This window comes from Vipera ursinii (genome assembly GCF_947247035.1).
Source record: "Vipera ursinii genome assembly, chromosome: 1".
Lineage (NCBI taxonomy): Eukaryota > Metazoa > Chordata > Lepidosauria > Squamata > Viperidae > Vipera > Vipera ursinii.
Genome location: NC_139512.1, coordinates 64,491,268 through 64,512,614, shown reverse-complemented (window position 1 = coordinate 64,512,614; position 21,347 = coordinate 64,491,268). Strand labels below are relative to the sequence as shown.

The 21,347-nt window shown below is 36.7% G+C and overlaps 1 protein-coding gene across 1 annotated transcript in view; it reads left to right on the top strand.

The window, feature by feature from the left end:
* Positions 1-1,163: 1,163 nt before the first annotated feature.
* FSIP1 (fibrous sheath interacting protein 1) overlaps positions 1,164-21,347 on the top strand; it is a gene marked incomplete at both ends in the record, with an annotated part of 48,951 nt that continues 28,767 nt past the window's right edge. Inside the window, 10 exons of the mRNA XM_083348181.1 lie at positions 1,164-1,289; positions 1,551-1,710; positions 4,542-4,637; positions 6,472-6,650; positions 8,128-8,212; positions 8,815-8,910; positions 9,702-9,814; positions 11,551-11,658; positions 14,994-15,158; positions 18,646-18,777. Coding sequence (XP_083204307.1) covers positions 1,164-1,289; positions 1,551-1,710; positions 4,542-4,637; positions 6,472-6,650; positions 8,128-8,212; positions 8,815-8,910; positions 9,702-9,814; positions 11,551-11,658; positions 14,994-15,158; positions 18,646-18,777 — 1,260 coding nt within the window. The remainder of the gene's footprint in view (positions 1,290-1,550; positions 1,711-4,541; positions 4,638-6,471; positions 6,651-8,127; positions 8,213-8,814; positions 8,911-9,701; positions 9,815-11,550; positions 11,659-14,993; positions 15,159-18,645; positions 18,778-21,347) is intronic.

Below are 21,347 nucleotides of genomic sequence, written 5' to 3'. Positions count from 1 at the left end.
CCTCCGGGTGAAATTCAAGGTGCTGGTTATCACCTATAAAGCCCTACATGGCCTGGGTCCGGGTTATTTGAGGGAACACCTGCTGCCGGCATCAAACGCCCTTCGCCCAGTGCGCTCTCACAGGGAGGGTCTGCTCAGGGTTCCGCCGGTGAGAGATTGCCGGCGGGTGACACCCAGGGATAGGGCCTTCTCAGTGGGAGCGCCTGCCCTCTGGAACCAGCTGCCGGTAGAGTTGAGGACTGCTCCCGACCTCCGATCATTCCGCCGGGGCCTGAAGACCTGGCTCTTTGAGCTCTCGGGCCCAGGCTGAGGAGAAAATTTTAACTGGGGTTTTAATGTACAGGGTGATTTAATGCTTTTTAATTGGTTTTAACTTTTGTATGTTTTGATTTTTAATTCCCTGTAAACCGCCCTGAGTCCTCAGGGAAAGGGCGGTATACAAATGCAAATATTAAATTAAATTTTTAACCTAGAGATTGTCTAACTGATACTGTCTCTGTATTCTCTAACAAGGGCTATTGTTGGATCTGTTTGTAGTGGCAATGTGGGAAAGTCACTGTTGTACAAGGAGTTAGTGACATGATTTCTCCTTCATATCCAGAAAAGTGTAGAACAGGGGTCCCTAACCTCTGGTCCATGGACCGGCACCGGGCCGCTGCTGCATAAACAATCAAAGCCCCATCAATGGGATGCAGGCAGCAAATGAAACCACACCCCCTCTGGTCTGTGGAAAAACCTCTTTCCACAGAACCGGTCCCTGGTGCCCAAAAGTTTGGGGGTCTCTGATATAGAAGTTTAGAACTCATTATGAGCTAGCCTACTGGATTTTTTTTCTTGCTTGCTGAACAAAGGAGAAGGGGAAAAAATCTTCACATAGCTTCAAAGCTGTGAAAATCTCACACTTTTGATTCCCATCCAGAAGTTATGTGCCAGCCAGTCAAGGACACGTCTTGCAGTCTCCTGACCATAGCAGGGCCATTGGTTTTGTAAACAGAGTATAAAATAATACCCATTCATTTCTTTTGTCTATGAAACTAATTCACAGATATAAACTGCAAAATTAAGAAGATAATTAAAATTCATCACTGAAAATGAAGCCTGCAGAATTTTTAAAATAGATTCCATATAATTAAGTTCTCCTTTTCTAATCATTTAAGGCTACAATGGATATTACAAGAGGAAGTCTGGATGGAATTTCAAGACCAGCCTCTAACTCAAAAAATAATCATGGAAGCAAAATTTTAAGTTCATCTCTGGAGATTTTAACACCAGAACCCGACCAGTCTAAGGTAGTTACACTTTCTGCTGTGTTACTAGTTCTGCTGTCTACAGACTTTTCAATGTTTTGCACAGAATTTCAGATGTTTACCACAAGCCAGTGGGTAAGTGAATAATTACATGCTTTATTTAATTCTTTTGTAAAAAGAATGTACAAAGTCAAATTTGAGGATTTTACCCAAGGATGTTAGGTTATGACAATAAATCAGGAGCTTTGTATAAAAAGTTTGATATGCTTGTTAAAATTTTCCATTTTGTGCTATCATTTCTAGGTTGATTTTTTCAATAATCTCATAGGGGAGAAGTCAAAAGAAAATTATGATAAAAATGGGGGCGAATATGAAACTCAACAAATGAGTTTCTCAGAACAAATAACTGAAGAAAAAACTGGTGATTTTCAACTGATGGTACAGCATACAAATCAGGTGGCAGGTATGGCAAACACTATATGATCAGTGTAACCTTATTCATATTTATGTAGCGTAATTGTATAATAAAACCTATCAGAAATATATTTAAGGTCATAATATAATGATATAACTATATAAATATCTTGTTTATTGTGGTTCAAAAGTGACTTCCAGGGAAAGAATGCAAACTAAATATGTCTCCAACAAAGATGAGCTGAGCTGAGAGACGTAAGAATCAGCCATCATGCCCACATCTATAGTAAAGCCTTTCAAAGGACATTGAGTTTGCAATCTTCACTTTTTAATTATTTTTTGAAATTGCTTACTTACTATTATAAGACTGTTGGAGATCTCCGAATGACAAGCTGAAAAGCCACCTAGTGAGTTTACTTCTCTTCTTCAGCAAAAGAAAAATTAACTGTAAGTGTAGGAATTTAAAGAATTGGAAAGAAATGGCAAAAAGCTAAATAAGATTTTGATCTAAGAAAGTTATAAATGGATTAAGGGTCCAGACAGCTTTAGAACATTGAGACATTTACTATAAAATTTTGGAAATACAGTAATTAAATAAACAGCATTTTACCTTTAGACAGAATGTTTTGTCTGCCTTAAATCAAAAGAGAAATTAAAAACTTTATGGTTTCTGAAATTGGACATGAGAAGGGATTAAAAATTCCAGGCAGCAAAGGAAAAGAGGGGGAAAACACCTGGAATAAAATCAGAAAATTTTGTGGGATTTACAAAATGGTACAAAATGCTACCAAAAATGGTTCAGGGGATTTTCAAAGAATGGGACCACACATCAATATCTACAATATCAGAAATAAAGTCTGCATCTATGGGTAGGCTATGTCCAAAGGATATTAAACCTCATGCAAACATTCTATAACCGGACATAATGGATAATAAAGAAGTGTGGATTATAATATAGAGAAGGGAGTTACAAATGAAAAGGCAAGAGAATAATTCTAATAAGAATTTCTAACAGGATATATAAAAGAAATAGATGGAAGCTTTGAAAATCAAAGTGGAAATATAAATGACTAACCAAGACAATGACATGTATGACTTTACTGGATATACAAAAGAGATTTGTTAAAGCCTTGAAGAAACCTCTGCAGAAAATCCAAATTCCACAACAATATATGAATTAAAGATCAGGATTATTAGAACCAAACGAAAAGGAATATACAGTTGATTGGTTTGATCAAGACTGAGTGGCTGTGCATATCGGCATCTCGGGTCAACCAGACTATTCCATCTCTAATGATGGGGGGTGAGGTGTTACCCCCCGTTGATAGGGCTCGCAACTTGGGCGTCCTCCTGGATTCACGACTCAATTTTGAAGACCATATAGGAGCCGTGACCAGGGGGGCTTTTGCCCAGGTTCGCCTGGTGTGCCAGTTGCGACCCTATCTGGACCGAGATGCCCTACGCACAGTCACTCATGCGCTCGTGACCTCCCGTTTGGACTACTTGAATGCTCTCTACATGGGGCTGCCCTTGAGGACCACTCGGAGGCTTCAACTGGTGCAGAATGCGGCCGCGCGAGTTGTGATGGGGGTCTCCCGATACTCCCATGTAACACCTCTACTCCGCGAGCTGCATTGGCTTCCAGTTGCCCTCCGGGTGAAATTCAAGGTGCTGGTGATGACCTATAAAGCCCTACATGGCTTGGGTTCGGGATATCTGAGGGAACACCTGCTGCCGGCATCAAGCTCCCTTCGTCCAGTGCGCTCCCACAGGGAGGGTCTTCTCAGGGTGCCACCGGTAAGAGATTGCCGGCAGGTAACACCAAGGGATAGGGCCTTCTCAGTGGGGGCGCCTGCCCTTTGGAACCAGCTGCCAGTGGAGCTGAGGACTGCCCCCGACCTCCGTTCATTCCGCTGGGGCCTGAAGACCTGGCTCTTCGAGCTCTCTGGCCCAGGCTGAAGATTAATTTATTTTAATTGGGGTTTTATTTATACAGGGATAAATTTAATCTTTTTTAAACTTGGTTTTTAACTTTTGTATTTTTGGTTTTTAATTACCCTGTAAACCGCCCTGAGTCCTCCGGGAAAGGGTGGTATATAAATGTAATAAAATAAATAAATAAATAAATAAGATTAAAATAAGACATATTTTTTAAAAGTCTGGTAAGCTTTATAAAAAGACTTCCTGCTGACACCAGGGCTGAAAAGTTGATGATTTATAGATTTGCTAATAGATATGGGATGGGTTATAGGAAGAAGGGATACTTACTTGTTTGTAACTATATGGAGTGAAGAGTAACCAAGTTTGTTATGATGTTGATAGGAAATTAATATTTTATATATTTCCTTTTCTTTACCTTACCTTCTTCACTTTCTTTAGTTTTCTTTTTTTGCACTTTTTATTTTGATTTCTATTTTGATTTCTTTTGCTAAATTTAGTTTATGTTGTTTGTTTACTACTGTAATTAAGAACTTTAATAAAAAATGAGGTTTGGGTGAATTACATGACTATAAAAAAGAATAAAGTAAATTTAACTGGCTAAATTAGTGCTTATGTCTAGGGTTTGACTGGGACGTTGAAAGTTGTATAGTTCTTACTATAGCAGTTACATAATTTCAGATTCAGCTGTTCTTGAATCTTTATAAAACATTAGGACAATGTGGAAAAATAACGGACAATTAATATAGAAATATAAGTGTTAAACTCATTGAAGAACATTATATAGATATTTGACAAGATTAAGGTCAGTGGACTGAACATAAGATTAAATAGTTTGTTCCAGATTGCAACCACCTTGGAGTGATTCTCTTTTACAGTTGGTTTGATTCTTTAATAACACTTTTAAATAGCATTTCTATGCACTGTTTCTCTTTTTTTCAGAATATTCAAGTTCAGTGGATTCTGAAGATGACTTTGCTGAAAATAAACTCTCTTGCAGCAGTGCTTCACAGAATAAGCCAGCTGAATCACAAAAAGGTATTTATCTTTTATACTCTTTCTTATAGTTAGGGTTACAAAGCTAGCTTAGTTTACAAGCATTAATAATTATAATGAGAAGGAAATGCAAGTTATTAAATAGTGTTAAGTACAAGTCTTGCCGTTTTTTAATGTGTGTCATGATGGTGCACACTTGTACAAAAGGAATGGAGATTGCATTATGATGCTAGGATGCTGTTTTTGTCATTTCGATGAAAGCTTCAAATTCTATGGGCATATCTGAACTTTCTATTTTCCTGCGTACCCTGATATTGTTAATTTGGTTTGGATACTTGAATACCAATTCCCTTGTGCTTGTTAATGACTGCAATAAAGTTCTCTGTTTCTGAGCTTTCTGTCAGGATGATAATCTGAATGATTATACCCATATAAAATGGGAAGATGGAGGAAATTCTAGCATTTATTTATTTATGTATTTATTTATTTAAAACATTTATATAGCCACCCATCTTTCAGACAACTCTGGGCAGTTCTCAATAAAATCATTTAAAAACTGTACAACACACTATTTAAAATTTAATTTTAAAAATTAAAACATAAAACATTAACAAACAATACAAATAAAAACCTGTCACCAATCCAAACAAATATAACACTGTCTAATCTCCCAACACTTGGGGGAAAACTGGGTCTTTAAGGCTTTACAGAAGGCTAAAAGGCAGGTGGTCTGCTGAATTTCAGGGGGCAAGATGTTCCATGGGGCAGAGACTGCCATGGAAAAGGCATGCTTCCCATTAGATGACAATATTTGGGGGAGGGAAAGAGGAGTGTGCCCACCTTATCTGGCATGGCCTTAAGGAATAGGTAGATGGGTAGAAATTCTTAAGGAAAGATGGTCTTTCAGGTGGCCTGGTCCTATGCCATATAGAACTTTAAAAGTGATGGCCACCACCTTGAGTTGCAACCAGGAAGAAATTGGAAGCCTGTATAGACCTAGGCGCCCCTATTACTGTGTGTATTGCCTCGTTCTGGATCAGTTAAAGTTTCTGGGTGATCTTCAAGAACAGCCCCATGTAGAATGCATTGCAGCATAAATAAATGCTAGAATTTCCACCATCTTCCTTTGTTATATGTATGTGTAATCAACTGGGAGATGGCCAAGGCATGGTTGACTGTGAACAAAGACTTCCAGACCAGGAAAATGTGTGATTGGTGCATTAGACGAATCTCTGTAAAGGCTCCTGGCCTCAGCTGTCACCTGCTCATCAAGCAGGAGCAGGGGTCTAGAAGGAACCCCCAAATTATACACCAATTCACACACTCACAGGAAGTACCACTCTGTCCAGAGTCAAAAATAAGAGAATCATCTGGTCTTGTGGGGGGGGGGAAAGCCACTTAGTCTTGCCAGAATTGACTGAAGCTGGTTGCTCCCCATGCAGACCCTTACAGCCTCCAGGCACTTGGCCAGCATTGCTACCACACCACATCTGGTTCTGGATGGACATCAGTTTATTTCATAAATGTCTGTATTAAGAGTAATTGTTTTGAAACAATTTTGAGATTCATTAAGAGCAATATTTTCTTTAAAATATTATAGCATTGACGTATTCCTAGTGGCAGGGCTTTTTTTCTCATAGAACGCTCAGAACGGAGTTCCGGCACCTTTTTTGGATGGAACCTTGAAGGGTAGACAAGGCGGGTTGTATGACGTGTGAGTTCCGGCACCTTTTTCTTTTACAAAAAAGCACTGCCTAGTGGATTACTGAATAATATTCTTCATTTGATGACATTTTAGTAGATCAACTTGAAATGCTATTAAGAATATTTTTGATGGAAAGATGATTTGATTTTAACTGTCACTTTTATATTTAAGAGACATTCAGGTTTGCAAACCTGGATGATTCTAAGGAGAAAGGTGTAGATCTTCTCATCCTGAAAGCAATAAAGAAGATGAAAAAGTTGGACCAGATATTGGCAAATAAACAATCCCAGGAAAGAGCAGTCAAAAAGCAAGGCAGAGAATTGAGAGTAAAACTATGGGAAGAATTTCAGGTTAGAAATATAAAACCAATTTGAGAATACTTCTATGAACCATCATTTATATAAACATAACTTGATGATGAATTGCTGATTGTTTACATTGGAATTTATTTATTTATTTATTTATTTATTTATTTATTTGTTTGTTTTTATAAACCGCCCTTCTCCCGAGGGACTCGGGGCGGTGTACAGAATAAGGTAGGCATACAGAATGAACAATAGTGAAAAAAACAATAGTAAAATACAAACTGGGACCCCAATTAGAGCTATCAGGCCAGGCCGGACTGCTGGAACAGGTAAGTTTTTAATTCGCGCCGGAAGGTGCGGAGGTCGGGGGCTATCCGGATTTCGGTTGGTAAGCTGTTCCAGAGGGCTGGCGCACCCACTGAGAATGCCCTCCCCCTGGGGGCCACCAGCCGACATTCCTTGAGCGGTGGCACCCTGAGGAGGCCCTCTCTGTGGGAGCGCACAGGACGGTGGGGTGCTGACATTGGCAGAAGGTGCTCCCGTAGGTAGTCCGGACCCATGCCATGTAGGGCTTTGTATGTCATTGTTAGCACCTTGAACTTCACACGGAAGGCAACCGGAAGCCAGTGCAGCGAACGGAGGAGAGGTGTGATATGGGAGTATCGGGAGGCTCCCAAGAGTGTCCGTGCCGCTGCACTTTGCACCAGTTGAAGCTTCCGAGTGGATCTCAAGGGCAGCCCCATGTAGAGAGCGTTACAATAGTCTAGGCGAGAGGTCACAAGAGCATGGGTGACTGTATGTAAGGCATCCAGGTCCAGATAAGGCCATAATTGGCGAACTAGTCGAACCCGGGAGAAGGCCCCCTTGGTCACAGCTCCTATGTGATCTTCCAGGGAGAGCTGCGAGTCAAGGAGGACACCCAGGTTGCGGGCCCTATCAACAGGGGGTAGTAACTTGTGCTTTTTGGCATATAAAAACCAGTTATCTAGTACAGATGTATTTGCCTTGTATGCTGATTTTCTACTCAATTAAGCTGGCTGTTGATTTATTTAGTACATCTGTAGACATGGCCTGGTAGAAGTTCATCTAGTTTGATAAACTATTGATACTTTTCATGAATTGCTACAGAGCAATTTACACAATGTATACAAATCTCTTAGTATAACATTTTTGTGCTAAATTTATATGAATTTACTATGTTGTAGAGTTCCTATGACATACATATATCATGAAGTATTTTCTGAAAATATTCTGCTCTCCTTGCTTATAACTTTTGTAATCTGTTGCAAAAAGTTGCAGTTACCAAAGAAATTTTGGTGGCTACATAGCCCAATGATAAAAACATATACTTTAACTAAAAAGTGTGTGTAAATCACGTGGGGACAAAAATCAAGTGGTAAAACTTGCAGTTGCGTGTGGAAGCTCTTTAGAAACGTAAGGAAACATTTAGCTGTATGCATAAATATTCTGGGGTGTTCATTTATCCTTATATGTACATATGTATTTCATAACCTGAACACAGTCTATGACATCCCGAAGTTCTTCAAGAATTACTGAAGAGGAGGAAAACACTAGCCGGTTTTTAGCTTTGAACTCAGGAACACCTGGTAAGAATTAAAAAAAAATATTTTTTTGGTATTAATTCTAGTATGGGACTAGCAACCTGCAGCCTTTGAACCCTTCATAACAACTTTCAGAACCTTCTCTGAAAGTGATTGATGAAAATTGGTGGCTTTCTGACTTTCCATTTAGGTTAGAAAACATTACATTTGTAGCATATGTTCTTTACATATTTTTTTAAAAAAACATCAGATCCATCAAGTTTGCATTGTTGCATTATCACTGTGGTTCATAGCATCGCCCAAACGTTGAGTGCAGCTTTTTGTTGTCAGAAGGTTGTTCACCCCTCTTATTTGATATATAGTAGCAAAAAGGTAATTTGTCTTCTAATTCCAAACTCCTGCATTTCATATCGGTTGGGACTGGATGTTGTACCAGAACATATGCTTTCCTGACCAAGTATGTCTTTTATCTTTAAATGCACCTTGAAAATACAGGGAAAGTAATGATTGTAGCTAATTTGGTTCAGCCTAACAAAGTTGCTAAAGATCCCAATCCAGCAGCCTCTTTGGATCAGTTTAGATTCAAATTTATCCCTCACTTCCTGGATAGAAATTTTCTTATTTCACAGTATATGCTTCATTCACAGATCTTTCTGCTTGCCAAGATAATACAACATTTAACATATTTGAAACTCAGCTTCCTCCAGAAAATTATGAGACTAACGGGAGACAAACAAAGCGAGGTACAATACATTTTTGTTCTCCAGATACAATTTTAAAGGAACAACAAATGTGTGAAAACATGCCTTTTGATTATATTGATTATTATTATTTTATTATTATTATATCGGCTGCATAAAATGGAAGCATTTCTTTTGCCTAAATATTGGGCCAGCAATTAAGACGTAATACTGTAAAAACTATGTTTTCCTATTGCAAGAATTGTTTTATATGAGCCTTCCCTCACATTTTATTACATTTGATGTGAGATCAAAAGTTTCAATTTCATGTTTACTTCTATTTGCAGAAAAATGCATTTTGGATTCAAGAATGGTTAGTTTGGCTTTGCATTTCACATTGGTTTTCTTTGTCTGCAATTTGTGCTTGCTATTGCAATCACTAGCACAGTGGTTAGAATGCGGTACTGCAGGCTAACTCACTGCCCATTGCCAGCAGTTCGATTCTCAACGGCTCAAGGTTGACTTAGCCTTCCATCCTTCCGAGGTCGGTAAAATGAGGATCCAGATTGTTAGGAGCAATATGCTGACTCTGCAAACCGCTTAGAGAGGGCTGTAAAGCACTATGAAGTAGTATATAAGTCTGCTATTGCTATTGCTATCAGTGAGTTTGCAGTAAAGCTGTAATATTTCGTTAGGGATAGTACTGAAAACATAGTTTACAATCTACAATATAGTAGTGAAATAAAGAATTTTACATAAAATAGTGAAATGCAATTCAGAAATTTAATTGAGATGGATATTTTTTTCTATATTATTTGTTTCCTTCAATACTTTTTCTGTTTCAATACCTGAAGGTGATTCAACTGATAGTGTAACAAGAAGTTCAGTGAAGAAAATGGAAAACACTTGGCCAAAAAGTGCAGCAAGCTTTAAAAAAACCCCAAACTTTGTTAAAAAGAACATAGAGGTATGTATTTAAAGCCCTTTGTTACAAAACATAGGATTAGAATTCTTTCTTAAGCTTTATCTTGTTACTCATTTAGAACATTACCTTATTATAAATTTCTCTACAGTTTATCTGAAATATATGAGAGATTAATGATTGGATTCTAATTGTTTTCAGTACCAGGTTTTGCTGGAAAAGTAGATTTCTTTAAACCACTATGTAATTATATCTACATAATGGAATGCCCTTTCTTAATTGCACATCCTATTTAAAGTTGTTCTTATGCTATGTGACATTTATTGATAAGAATGTTTACAGAGTTCATTATAACTAAAAGTTATGAATGATGTGGTGGAAGCCATGCTGCCAAAAGATTTCTATGGAATTTATGTAGCATCTGGCACAGGTAGTGCCAACTTAAGTGTAAAGGTAGTCCAGCTTATCGACTACTCATTCAGCAGTCATTCAAAGTTACAACAGTGCTAAAAATAAATTTATGAACAATTTATGAACATTTATGACATTCTCAGCCTCCCCTAGTCATGTGATCTCTGTTACAATTAATATATATTGTCTTGCGTCTGACCTGTTGTTTTTCTTTTTTTTTTTTACCTTTGCAAAATGGGGAGATTGGAGAAGAAGAGATTAGAAGAGAGTAAGCAGGCACACAATGGGGAATAGACATGAAAAATAATGTGCTGATAAAACTCTCAGAAACATTGAGGTATTCAGCAGCCATTGTATACCTGTTTATTCTCTTCTAACCCTGAGCTCCATCATGGTGCAGCGCCCCATTGGGAAAGTAATTGATGGCCACCAGTCAAAATCATTCCAGTGCTTTTCTGCCCTCCTTCTCTTCCCATGTACCAAATGCAACCCCTTTTCTCCCCTCACTGTCCTTGGAAAAAAATGACCCTGCCAAGTAATTTCTGGGGGCAATCTCTCCTCTGCCCCCCATCCTCCAGCAGAACAGAGAGATTGCAGTTGAAGGGATTAGAGGAGAATACAGTAAAGAGGCACACAATGGTGAATACACAGGCAGTTTGCCAACTGACTGCTGACATCAGTGCATTGCTTTTGATGTGATTACTCTTTTCTAATCTCTTTCTCTCCAGTGATTGTGAATACAAATATTAATTTCCTTCTTGTTTATTATCAGGCACTGCACTGAGCATTTTATAGGGAAGGAGATCAGTTAGGAGGCAAACAAAAGCTGATGGTATGAAACTGGTTACTCTTGTCAGCTTCGACAGAAAGCTCAGTTATGATCATGTGATTTTCCACTTAGCAGCTGCTTCACTTAGTGACCAATTTGGAAGTCCCAAATGTGGCTGATAATCTAGGACTACATGTGTTTTACATGCATAGCTAGTCCTCTTCCTTCTTTATTCAGAATGTGCTTGGTTCAAAAATGATTTGGAAGAAATGCTTTGGAGCCTATCAAGGGCAGCACCTCTACAATATTCATTTACTGTATGTAGCCATTTTTTCCACAGTTCCTCATCAATCTGAAAAAAAAGATGCTACTGTTTAAGGAATCACCCCTTAAAGTTGCAGCCTCTTTCTTCTGTCTTGGTCAGAAATCCGAAAAAAGCCTGTTGCTTTATTGAATTAGCAGAGAGATGTGCAAGATCGAAAGCACATCTTTTATCCATATCCATGAAGCATGCACAACTCTAATCCTTACTGATTTTCAAAAGAGTATTATTGATGTCACAAAACTTATCAATTTCCAAATTGCTTTCCTCTTTATGCAGCTGGCCAAAGATTCATCAAGTGAAGTTGTTATGCTAGATGAAGAAAGACAGAGACTATCCGAATTACTGAAAGATACAGAAAATGATAGTAATCAACTTCAAGCTGAGGTATGAACTAATAATATTGATTCAAAGCTCTGTGCAAGCCAAATAATTCACTGTAGTGCCATCTTCTTGGGCTTTTGCTGCTACAATGAAAAAAACTAATATGATATTGTGGAGAAGGTATTAGCCCAGGATTGGTGATCCACATTCAGGTCTTCAATTGATCATGAAATTCTCTATATGATTTAGGGCCATTTATTCTCTTTCTAATTACCTCAGGAGATTATAGGAGTTAAAGAAAATGGAAATGTATTTTATTTTACGTTTGGAGCAAAGTGCTTTGCAGTGAATGTTCCAAATCTGCTGTGTTGCAAAGGAATAAAACTTTAATTTGTTTTCCTTCTTCTGTCAGAATGAAAATCAAAATGTGTTCCAACCTTTGGAAACAATGGAAATTTTCTTCACTTTTAAAGGCATCCGGAAGTTTAACATCAGCAAGATACAAAAGCATGCATACATTGCATTTACAAACACAACAAATTTATTTATTTATTTATTTTATTTTATTAGACTTATATACCGCCCTTCTCCTGTAGGACTCAGGGCAGTTCACAAGGGCGGTTCAGCTCAAATCAGCATTATATTGATACCCTTTAAATGTCATGCTCATAGTATCCAGTGCCTATACACAAACTTCAGCAATATGCATGTAATCATGTACCTTTGCGTTTACCTGCCTTATGTAGTTCTATTGAGATAACATCCAATTTTCCTGTAACAAGCAAGTATCCTAGCTTCTGAGTTCATGTGGGAAATGGCATGAAGCAGGGAAGAGTCCTCTCTACACCTAAACTTTTGTCATCCAGGCATCATCTCCATCTATGTAGAGGCCTACTTAGAGTCTCAGAGCCAGGAGGAAAGAACCTACTAACTATTATTGTTGGTTATGAGAATGGAGCTAAGGGTGGGTGATAACTGACCTTCATTACAACTTAAGTGAATCTGGGATTGGTACGCATCTTTCATGGGACATAAGCCAGAGACTCATTCCAGTACAACTTGCTCAGATAAATCAATCATTGATTATGAGTGTGATCCAGTGGGGGATAGAAGTTCTAGTCAGTGGATATATCTGTGGCAGAATGTACACACAGGAGGAAAGGGCCCTTTCCTAGAAAGCAGAAATAGAAAAGCTTGGAGTGTTTGATACGCAGGAAAAGGATGAAGGTAGACCCTAGTTATTCACAACGTATATCTAGTAGTTATGCAGATTATTGTCTTGAGTCTGGCAAGATTAATGTAAGGCCAAAGGAACCAACACTGACATGTGGAGTTACTTTATTGTGTTCACCTATTGATAGACCATTATCAAAAAAGTTATACAGCTTGTTCTGTATACATAATTGCCTGAATGCTCTTGTGGCAGATGTGATATTTGATTTCTACATGACATTGATGGTCCAAACATCTCTTTTAAGATCATCACTTCAACAATTTAGATTTGTGAAGAAGCAACCGCTGTTCCCAGCTGAAGACATGTAGAATTTCCTGAGTAATCTGGGTCATTCTATGTATGCTATGTATTTATATGCCAGTAGGGGGTGCGCTTGTAATTTGGAAATGCAGCATTGGAGACTTTTTTGTTAATATTTTAAAAAGTCCCAAGAACTCATTAGAGGACATAACAGTCTTCCACTTTTCCAAAACTACAATTCATTTAAAGTGCGTATGACTTTAATACATAATGGAAATGCATGCTCTGATTTATCAGAGTATGGATTGTCAACAGAAATACATATTTATTTTCATATCACTTTATTAAAAATTTGAAGGAAAAAGATAAACGCTAACAAGAACTAATGTTTAGAAGAAAGAGAAGAAAAAAAAAGAGATAGGAAAAAGACAAAGCTAAATGTGCAAGAAAAACAAAAAAGGAGAAAAAAAGTATAAAGAAATAACCTGATTTTCTTATATAGCAGTTATACCTATAAAAGTAAATTAACCTCCTACTCTAGGTACAGCATGACATGCATTTTTATATAATTATTTTTCTAATAATCGTAACCAAATATAATTTTATTAATTTCTATTTCCTACAAAAAGTCAATAAGGAGTTTCCAGTCACAATTAAATTTAAACAGTGTCCTTTCTGTAATCAGTTTTGCCATCTCAGCAAGTTCTGTCATCTTCACTGTCAATTCTTCCACTGTGGATAACGTCAGATCTCTCAATCTTTGTGCATATAATAATGGCAGTAGAGTTATCATATATAAAAACAAAATTCCCATGGTACTTTTTAGTTATTTGTTCATCAGACACAAAAGAAAAACTTCTGGTTTCAGTTGTATATTAATCTTTCAAATCTTCTGTATTTGAGTCCAATATTTTCTGGCTTTTTGTATATCCACCAATTATACTAAATTTCTTCTCTTGTTTATATTTCCAACATAAATTTGAAGTACCTTGATACATTCTAGATATTTTTCCCAGTGATTATATCAATGATACATCATGTTATAGAAATTCTCTAAGTTTATAATATAGATGAATTTCAGTCTTTTGAACCACATGTTCTTGCACTGTTACATTTGTATGTTGTAACCAAACATTTTATTTAGTAGTATTTAGTAGTATTTATTATATTTGTATACTGCCCTTCTCCCGAAGGACTCAGGGCGGTGAACAGGGCACATATAAAAATACAGAATACAAAAATTAAAAAAGAATTAAATAGGAGCCCGAGCTAAAACAATAGATGGTAATAAAAAATCCACAATAAAAACCCCAACACATCCCCCATCAGGCCAGGCCGGCTTGTTCAAATAGATAGGTCTTCAGATCGCGTCGGAAGGAGCGAAGGTCAGGTGCCATCCGGAGCTCAACCGGCAGCTGATTCCATAAATTATCCCATTTTATCAAGGAAAAAAATCATTTTTTTTTCATAGACAGGGTAAGATCAGTTACTAATAAAAGAGAATATTAAACATAATGAAGAGTCTGCAAGTAAATAACCAAATTAAGGGAAAGAAGACTCCAAAGATCAGTTAGGACTTATCAATCCCTTCCCTAAAATATTTCAATTATTTATCTTACTATTAGAACATATTATGCATTTGTCTGGAAATCAATGTACTAAAGTTAGGAATTTAGTCATTTGCTTGAGAAAATGATTTTCTGAACATTGCACTTACCCTTTGTGTATTATTGGTAATCAGTCCTAGCTATGAAACTGGTGCTTTAATATGTATACAGGATTGGTTCTGATTCTGCACTTTTTTCCTAAAGACAATATTTCCCTTGTAATATATCATATATTCTATTCTTAAGTTAGAAGTTATTTTTTTGTCTTAGTTCTGTAATTTGAGGGGGAAAATAATTATTTCATTTTATTTTAATAGGAGGAAACAACTGAAATATTAGTACCAGGTGAAGGATATACACCCGAACCAATGGAATATCATCACCTTGCGGAAATCGATGCTAAACTCAAAATAATAATATCTGATGGAGATTTGTCTGTATTTCAGGGTTCCTGTTCAAAAGCTTCCAGTAAAATTTATCAGGTACAGAATAGCTAGAGGATGCCTTGCTGTGACAATATTATACTTTTAAAAATTATTATTCTTTTGACAATATTGGCATTTAATCTCTTTTAATTGATATACATTCTGTAATAGATTCAATCAGACAGGAAAGTATGTTTCTCATAAAGAGTTATATTAAGGAAATGAGGTTGTGGACTGGGAAGTCTGAGATTTGTACTCTTCAACCGCTTTCATCTGGTCCTTAAAAGAAACTCCTAATATAACTCAGCAGACATCAATAATCTTTCTTAGTTCTCTCTCCCCCCCCCCAAGGCACTTCATTTCTAATAATTGGGGGAATTCTTCCTTGTTTTTCTTCAGTTCTCCTCCTCCAGATTTATTTATTAATTCTGAGCCAGTCCAAAATAGAGATCTTTTCCCAGCTGCTGTGAATATTTTGATTCCTTCCTCCCATTCCCTGAATAAATTTCTTTCTCTAGTATGGACGTTTGCTGCTTTATCTTCTTAGATCACTTTTATTTTGCCGTGCCATTATGCCAATATCCCAGAAGCCCAGAAAAATACAGATTTCTTCTCGATACTCTGTATTTCCTAATGAACCCAAGAGTATAGGTCACTTACAGAATTAGGATTGGTGAAATCCAGCAAAATCAGCAAAAGGTGGAATCAAGTAGTTTGGGGATGTGGGAATATTCCAGTCTGTTCCTTAAAAGATTTCAGGTGTTTGTAATGTTTTTCTTTTTTTTTTTGGTGAAGCATTATGTTCTACGTTTTCAAACCATGGACCAAGACCCCCTGGTTTTATACAATCTCAAAAGTTCATAAGCTTTGTAAGGAAAGGATTTAATTAACAGTTTAACATGTAAGATTATATATTTCTGTAATACTATGGACTACTCATCATAATATAGGAAATATACAGAAGACAGTGTTCTATGAACTTAATATTCAATACCATTTTGTGCTTAAAGAACTTGCAGTGTGATAGTACAACACTCCTTTTGTTATTTGCCCCTGCTTCTTACCTCCTGCGGATACCTCTGAGGACTGCTCTGATTTGAGTCCGAACCTGTTTATAAGATGAGTAATGAGTTATGTTGGGTGAATCCATCTGTTTGTGATTTATTTAACAAAACTAGGTCCAACAAATCATGGCTTCATATGATATGTACTGTAAATACATTCATTATTTCAACAAGCTAATAACGGTAAACCTAGACAGTTGGAAAAACATTGGTTTCACTGGCATATCTGTTGACTCTGTTCTAGAAATGCTACTAACAATTTTTCTGTGGTTCATCAACTCTAAATAGTTTAAATTCTATTCAGTGGTTTGGCTTAAACTGCACAATATTGAAAGAAAAGTATGCCTTATGTAATAAATGTACACTTTTAGTTAAGATTTGAATTGTGGGGTTTTTTTGGCAAATTTTGAAAAGCCATCCAGCTTCCAACTTTGATCATTCATATTTGCCGAATACTGACTGGAGATATAAAAGATGTCATTGCATCAAGTGAGAAGATGTAAAGAAAGTAAAAAACTGAACTTTGTTGAAACTTTCATTCTAATGATGCAGAATATTCTTCTTGTCTCTTGTTCAGTTTTCTAATCCTGATAATCAACAGATAATAGGTTCTTGTCACACACTTTTTGAAGTGTAGGGCAAATGAAGTGTAAAGAGATTATTGCATATGTATATATAGTTCAGAGCTTGTATTAATTCTGAATGCACATATGTAATAATTCTTACAAATGTTATGGGAAACACTGATTACAGAATAACTCCTCAATGAAATTTGAAGTAAACCTGCTAAGTTTTTCTTTTTTGAGGGTGAAGTTTCGTTCTCTGAGCTTGTGGGTTGGTTTCTGAACGTTTGGCTTCTGGCTAGGTAATGTCTTCAACGGAGTTTAGGCGATATCAGTATCAATGTTCTTCTGTTTATAAGGGCTTCGTGTGGTCAGTAAGTCTTGTGGTAGTGAGGTCACATCAGGTCTTGTGATGGGTCAGGTATGGGTGTGTCAAGTGAGAGTCTTGTGATAGGTCTTGTGATGGGGAGATTACATCAGGTGAGGGTCATTGGGAGATGAAGTGCTGGTTTGGGGGGGCTTGCATGGGTTGGTTGAGGGTCGGTGCTGTCTCTGGTTGGCTGTGTGGTTGATTTGGATTCTGAGGGGTTCATAGGCTAGTTGTAGGTCAATGTATCTGTTGATGCAGTTGCTTCTGGCATGCCAGGCTTTGATGAACTACAAGTGTGGCAGGTAGTAGCATGGCTGATGATTTTTGTGTTGCTCCAATTGAACTGGTGCTGTTTGGTGTTGGTGTGGGTAGAAATTAAGGATTTGGGATTGCGGAGTTTGACTGTCAGCTGGTATTCATGGATCCTGGTTTTTTAATTTATGTGATGTTTGTCCCATGTAGAATCGGTTGCAATTGTTACCGTTGATTTTGTAAATTACACTGTTTCTTTCATCCTTCTGTATCTTGTCTTTGGTTCTGGATAGTTCCTGGCGAAGTGTGGCTATGGGTTTGTGGGCTATTGCTATTCCTAGAGATTGGAGAATTCTGGCTGTCATTTCTGGATTTTATTTTTTATTTGAGCTTGTACTTGAAAAATAGTCTTCCAGCTTTTGTTGGACTGATGTCTTCCATTTTCCACTTACCAAAGGACCTTAGTGTTTTTCCTGTAAAATACATTTAATACATTGATTTTCTCATTAAAATCTTGATTTTCTAATTCAAAAGTTTACACTTTTAAAATAAGGACTAGCTTCTGTTTCTTTATAGGCTAATGTTTGGTAGGGACCTTGGTTCAACTACACTATCAATATAGTTTGAAACACACAAACTGAGAAGCTTGATTTCACAGAGTTGCTGTAGGTAGGATCTTATTTTTGGAAACAGGAAAGGATAGGTAACCCTTTCAGTACATACTTTGCATGATACTGTTAGCAAAAGGGGTTAGTTTAGCTTCCTACTACTGTGGGATTATTTGGGGATAAAGTCTGGCTATTGGGGGTTGGTTGTTGTGAGTAATTTGTTATAATAGATTGCTTACATGACACAATTAATACCATCCCCCCTGCCCCAGTTAAGTTCAGTGTGTCAATAGATTTCGAAATTTTTTTGAAAATCTGATTTATACATAGGTGCCTAATTTTGCCAAGAAAAGTTAATACTTTAATTAGGAGTTTAGAAAAGATCATACTCTAATTAGCGGTTTAAATTATTTTATCATTGCTGGCATGACTAATTTTGCTTTTTATTTTGGAATAGAAATGGGACAACTTTACATTTTCTATAGCACTATATATACTCTAATTATATTGTAATGCCAGACTTACAAATGAATTTTACTTAGCACACAGAACTGAACTGGAACTCAGGCTAACCTGTAGAAGGCATTTAATGTATGGTGACCATGCTTCAGTAACAAGGGGTTAGTCGAGATTGCTTCCTTTTCCTTTTAAATTCAGTACTTTTTATTATTATTTCTTTTTGTAAAGGAATCCTTGGCTTATGCAAATAGAAAGCTGAAAATTCCAGGTGAAAAGATCTTAAGAGACACTAAAGAAGAACGTGATCAACAAAACAGGCTTAAAGAAATCAATCAACAGCTTAAAAACCTAGAAGAAAGTGTAAGTCTCCTAAAGTTTATAATTTTTAAAAATATTATATACGAAGCATAAGTGAAAATTGCATATACTAATTAGATCAGATATGTCAAACTCGTGATGTCATGTGACATCGCGCAACGTATCGGGAGAGTTTTGCCATTGCTGGCAATGGGGTGCGCATGGCTTTTGGATGACGTGTCCGGCCCGTGGGCCGGCAGTTTGACACCCCTGGATTAGATTAATCAGTAATTGTTTTGTTGCAATACTCCTGTGATCTAAGCATTAGATAAATTATAAAGTGTCTACGTAGATTAGAAATAAATGTGTATTCTGCTTATTTATAACTATAACATGTCAAGATAAAATGAAACAGATTAGATTGTATGATCAATTACAATTTATTACTAAAAACAGCTTTCTAAAGATATTTTTAAAAAACTTTTCTTTTTATTTCCTATCTTCACACTGTATGCAGCTAAAACTATATTATATTGATTTATGCATCATCAGGTTGAAGTCAACTTTTGGTGACCACATACATTGATTTTCTTCACAATCTTTTGCTCCTAACCTGATCCTTCAGGTCTTCCAATGTACCCATCACTAATATAGTTGAATCCATCCACCTTGCTTCTGGTCATTATCTTCTCTTTCTTTCCACTTTTCCCAGCACTAGAGCCTTCTCCAGAGAGCGAAGTCTTTCCATAATGTACCTGAAATAGGATAATTTGAGCCTGGCCATTTGCACCCCAGAACTCTGGACTGATTTTTTGATGATCCATTTGTTTGTTTTCTGGACTGTTCATGGTATTCTCAGAAATCTTCTCCAACACCACATTTCAGAAGTGTCAATATTTTTTCTGTGCTGCTTCTTCAACTTCATACTGGAAGACCAATAAACCAATAGAAAGGCTAAAAAACAACAATAATTTCTTAGTGTATGTCCCTGCTTTAAAAACTGAAGGGAGTAGAAGGGGGAGGAAGACTCAAAAATGTCTTGAAAAGATGCTACATCCCTGTATTAATGATTTCCATGGAGCATTCTTATTCAGCAAGAGCCTTCAGTTAATGCAAAGAACAGTGAGATTTTTTTTGTAAGAAAAAAAAAGCTTTATCTTATTTAAAGTAGGGTAAGAAAAGCCAAAGTGAAAATAAGAGACATTGATTGAATGAATCAATGTTTACCTGTCATTGTTTTCACTTTTTACATTTACATCTACTTTCACTTTTTATATTTGAGAGGTAGATTGCCACCTAAACTGACCTTGTATTTTAACATAAATTAATCTCATAACATGGGATTTGCCCTGGTGCAAACAAAGAGCAAGGTACCATTTCATCAAAATTTATGGTTAAAAATTTCCTTGTTAGAATGGCAATACAGTAGCTTATATTCGGTTTTGTAATGTCAGTTTAGTGAGTAGCCAAGCCTCCAAACAAAACTAATTCAGGCTTGTAATTTCTTTTTTGCTGTTGACCTTTGCTCCCTTTCTCCCACTCGGTCACTGAGCCTTGCTATTTATGGAATATAAGTCTGGACATTGGTGGCTTAGTCTGCAATAACCAATGCTTTGGAATGCTTCGGGCTACTGATTCATTAAAATACAATGAATGTTCACAGGTCAGTTTCAAGGTCTGATTAGTATAACATTGTTCCTTGGAATTTGCTTAGCAGGTACTTACCACTCCTTCACTGCATACCAGACATTTTTTCCTGACTTGAGAGAATGCCCATAAGACATTCAGGAGGAAGAAACTATTCTTCACTTATTAAATTATAAACATATAAACCACCTGCATTGTTGCATAACCTAGAGCCAGGTTGGCATTTCTTTATACTGTGAAAACTCTTTAGTACTTTTGACCCTCATTTTCAAAGGAGATATGTGAGGTAGTGGAACAGTTTATATACAAGAAAAAAGTTGTATTATGGTTAGAAAAACAATGATGCTTATTTAGTGGCAGGTTTACCAGTGTAGTGTAGATGAAAATGGAGAGATGCTTGAGATATCTGTGATACTAAGGACCATGCCTTCTTCAGTCTCCTTTCCTCATATGCACATATCAGCATTATATACATTCTGCAAGTTTTGCAATTGCTTTTTGCATTTAGTTTTGAGTTATTTTACTTTATTACTAATTTTATTTAATAGCTTTTTGCAAGACCTTTTTGAGGGATCATCTGCTGGGAGGACAAGAGAAGGCAAAGATGCATTATTTCATTATGCAAATTCTATACCTTGTTTATTTGCTGCAGACATCAAGGCACAAATATTAAATGACAGCATTGGCACATACTGTACACATGTAAATCATTGCATTTGCTAAGAATGGCTTCTTGAGCTCATTATTAAAACTCAACTAAGAAAGTATTTTTATAATGAGCAGAGAAATTGACATCTGCAAGGGGTGGGGTCGGGGAAAGCATGGAAGGATTCAAGGCCAAAGACAGGAGTACAAAATATAGATGTTATTATATCAGGTTTGAGGCTTGCAAATCTACAGTGACTATGGGTTGCTTTCAGCTAAAATAGACATTATTAATAAAAAATAATACAGCTGACCAGAAGAAAAAAAACAACAAAAATAAT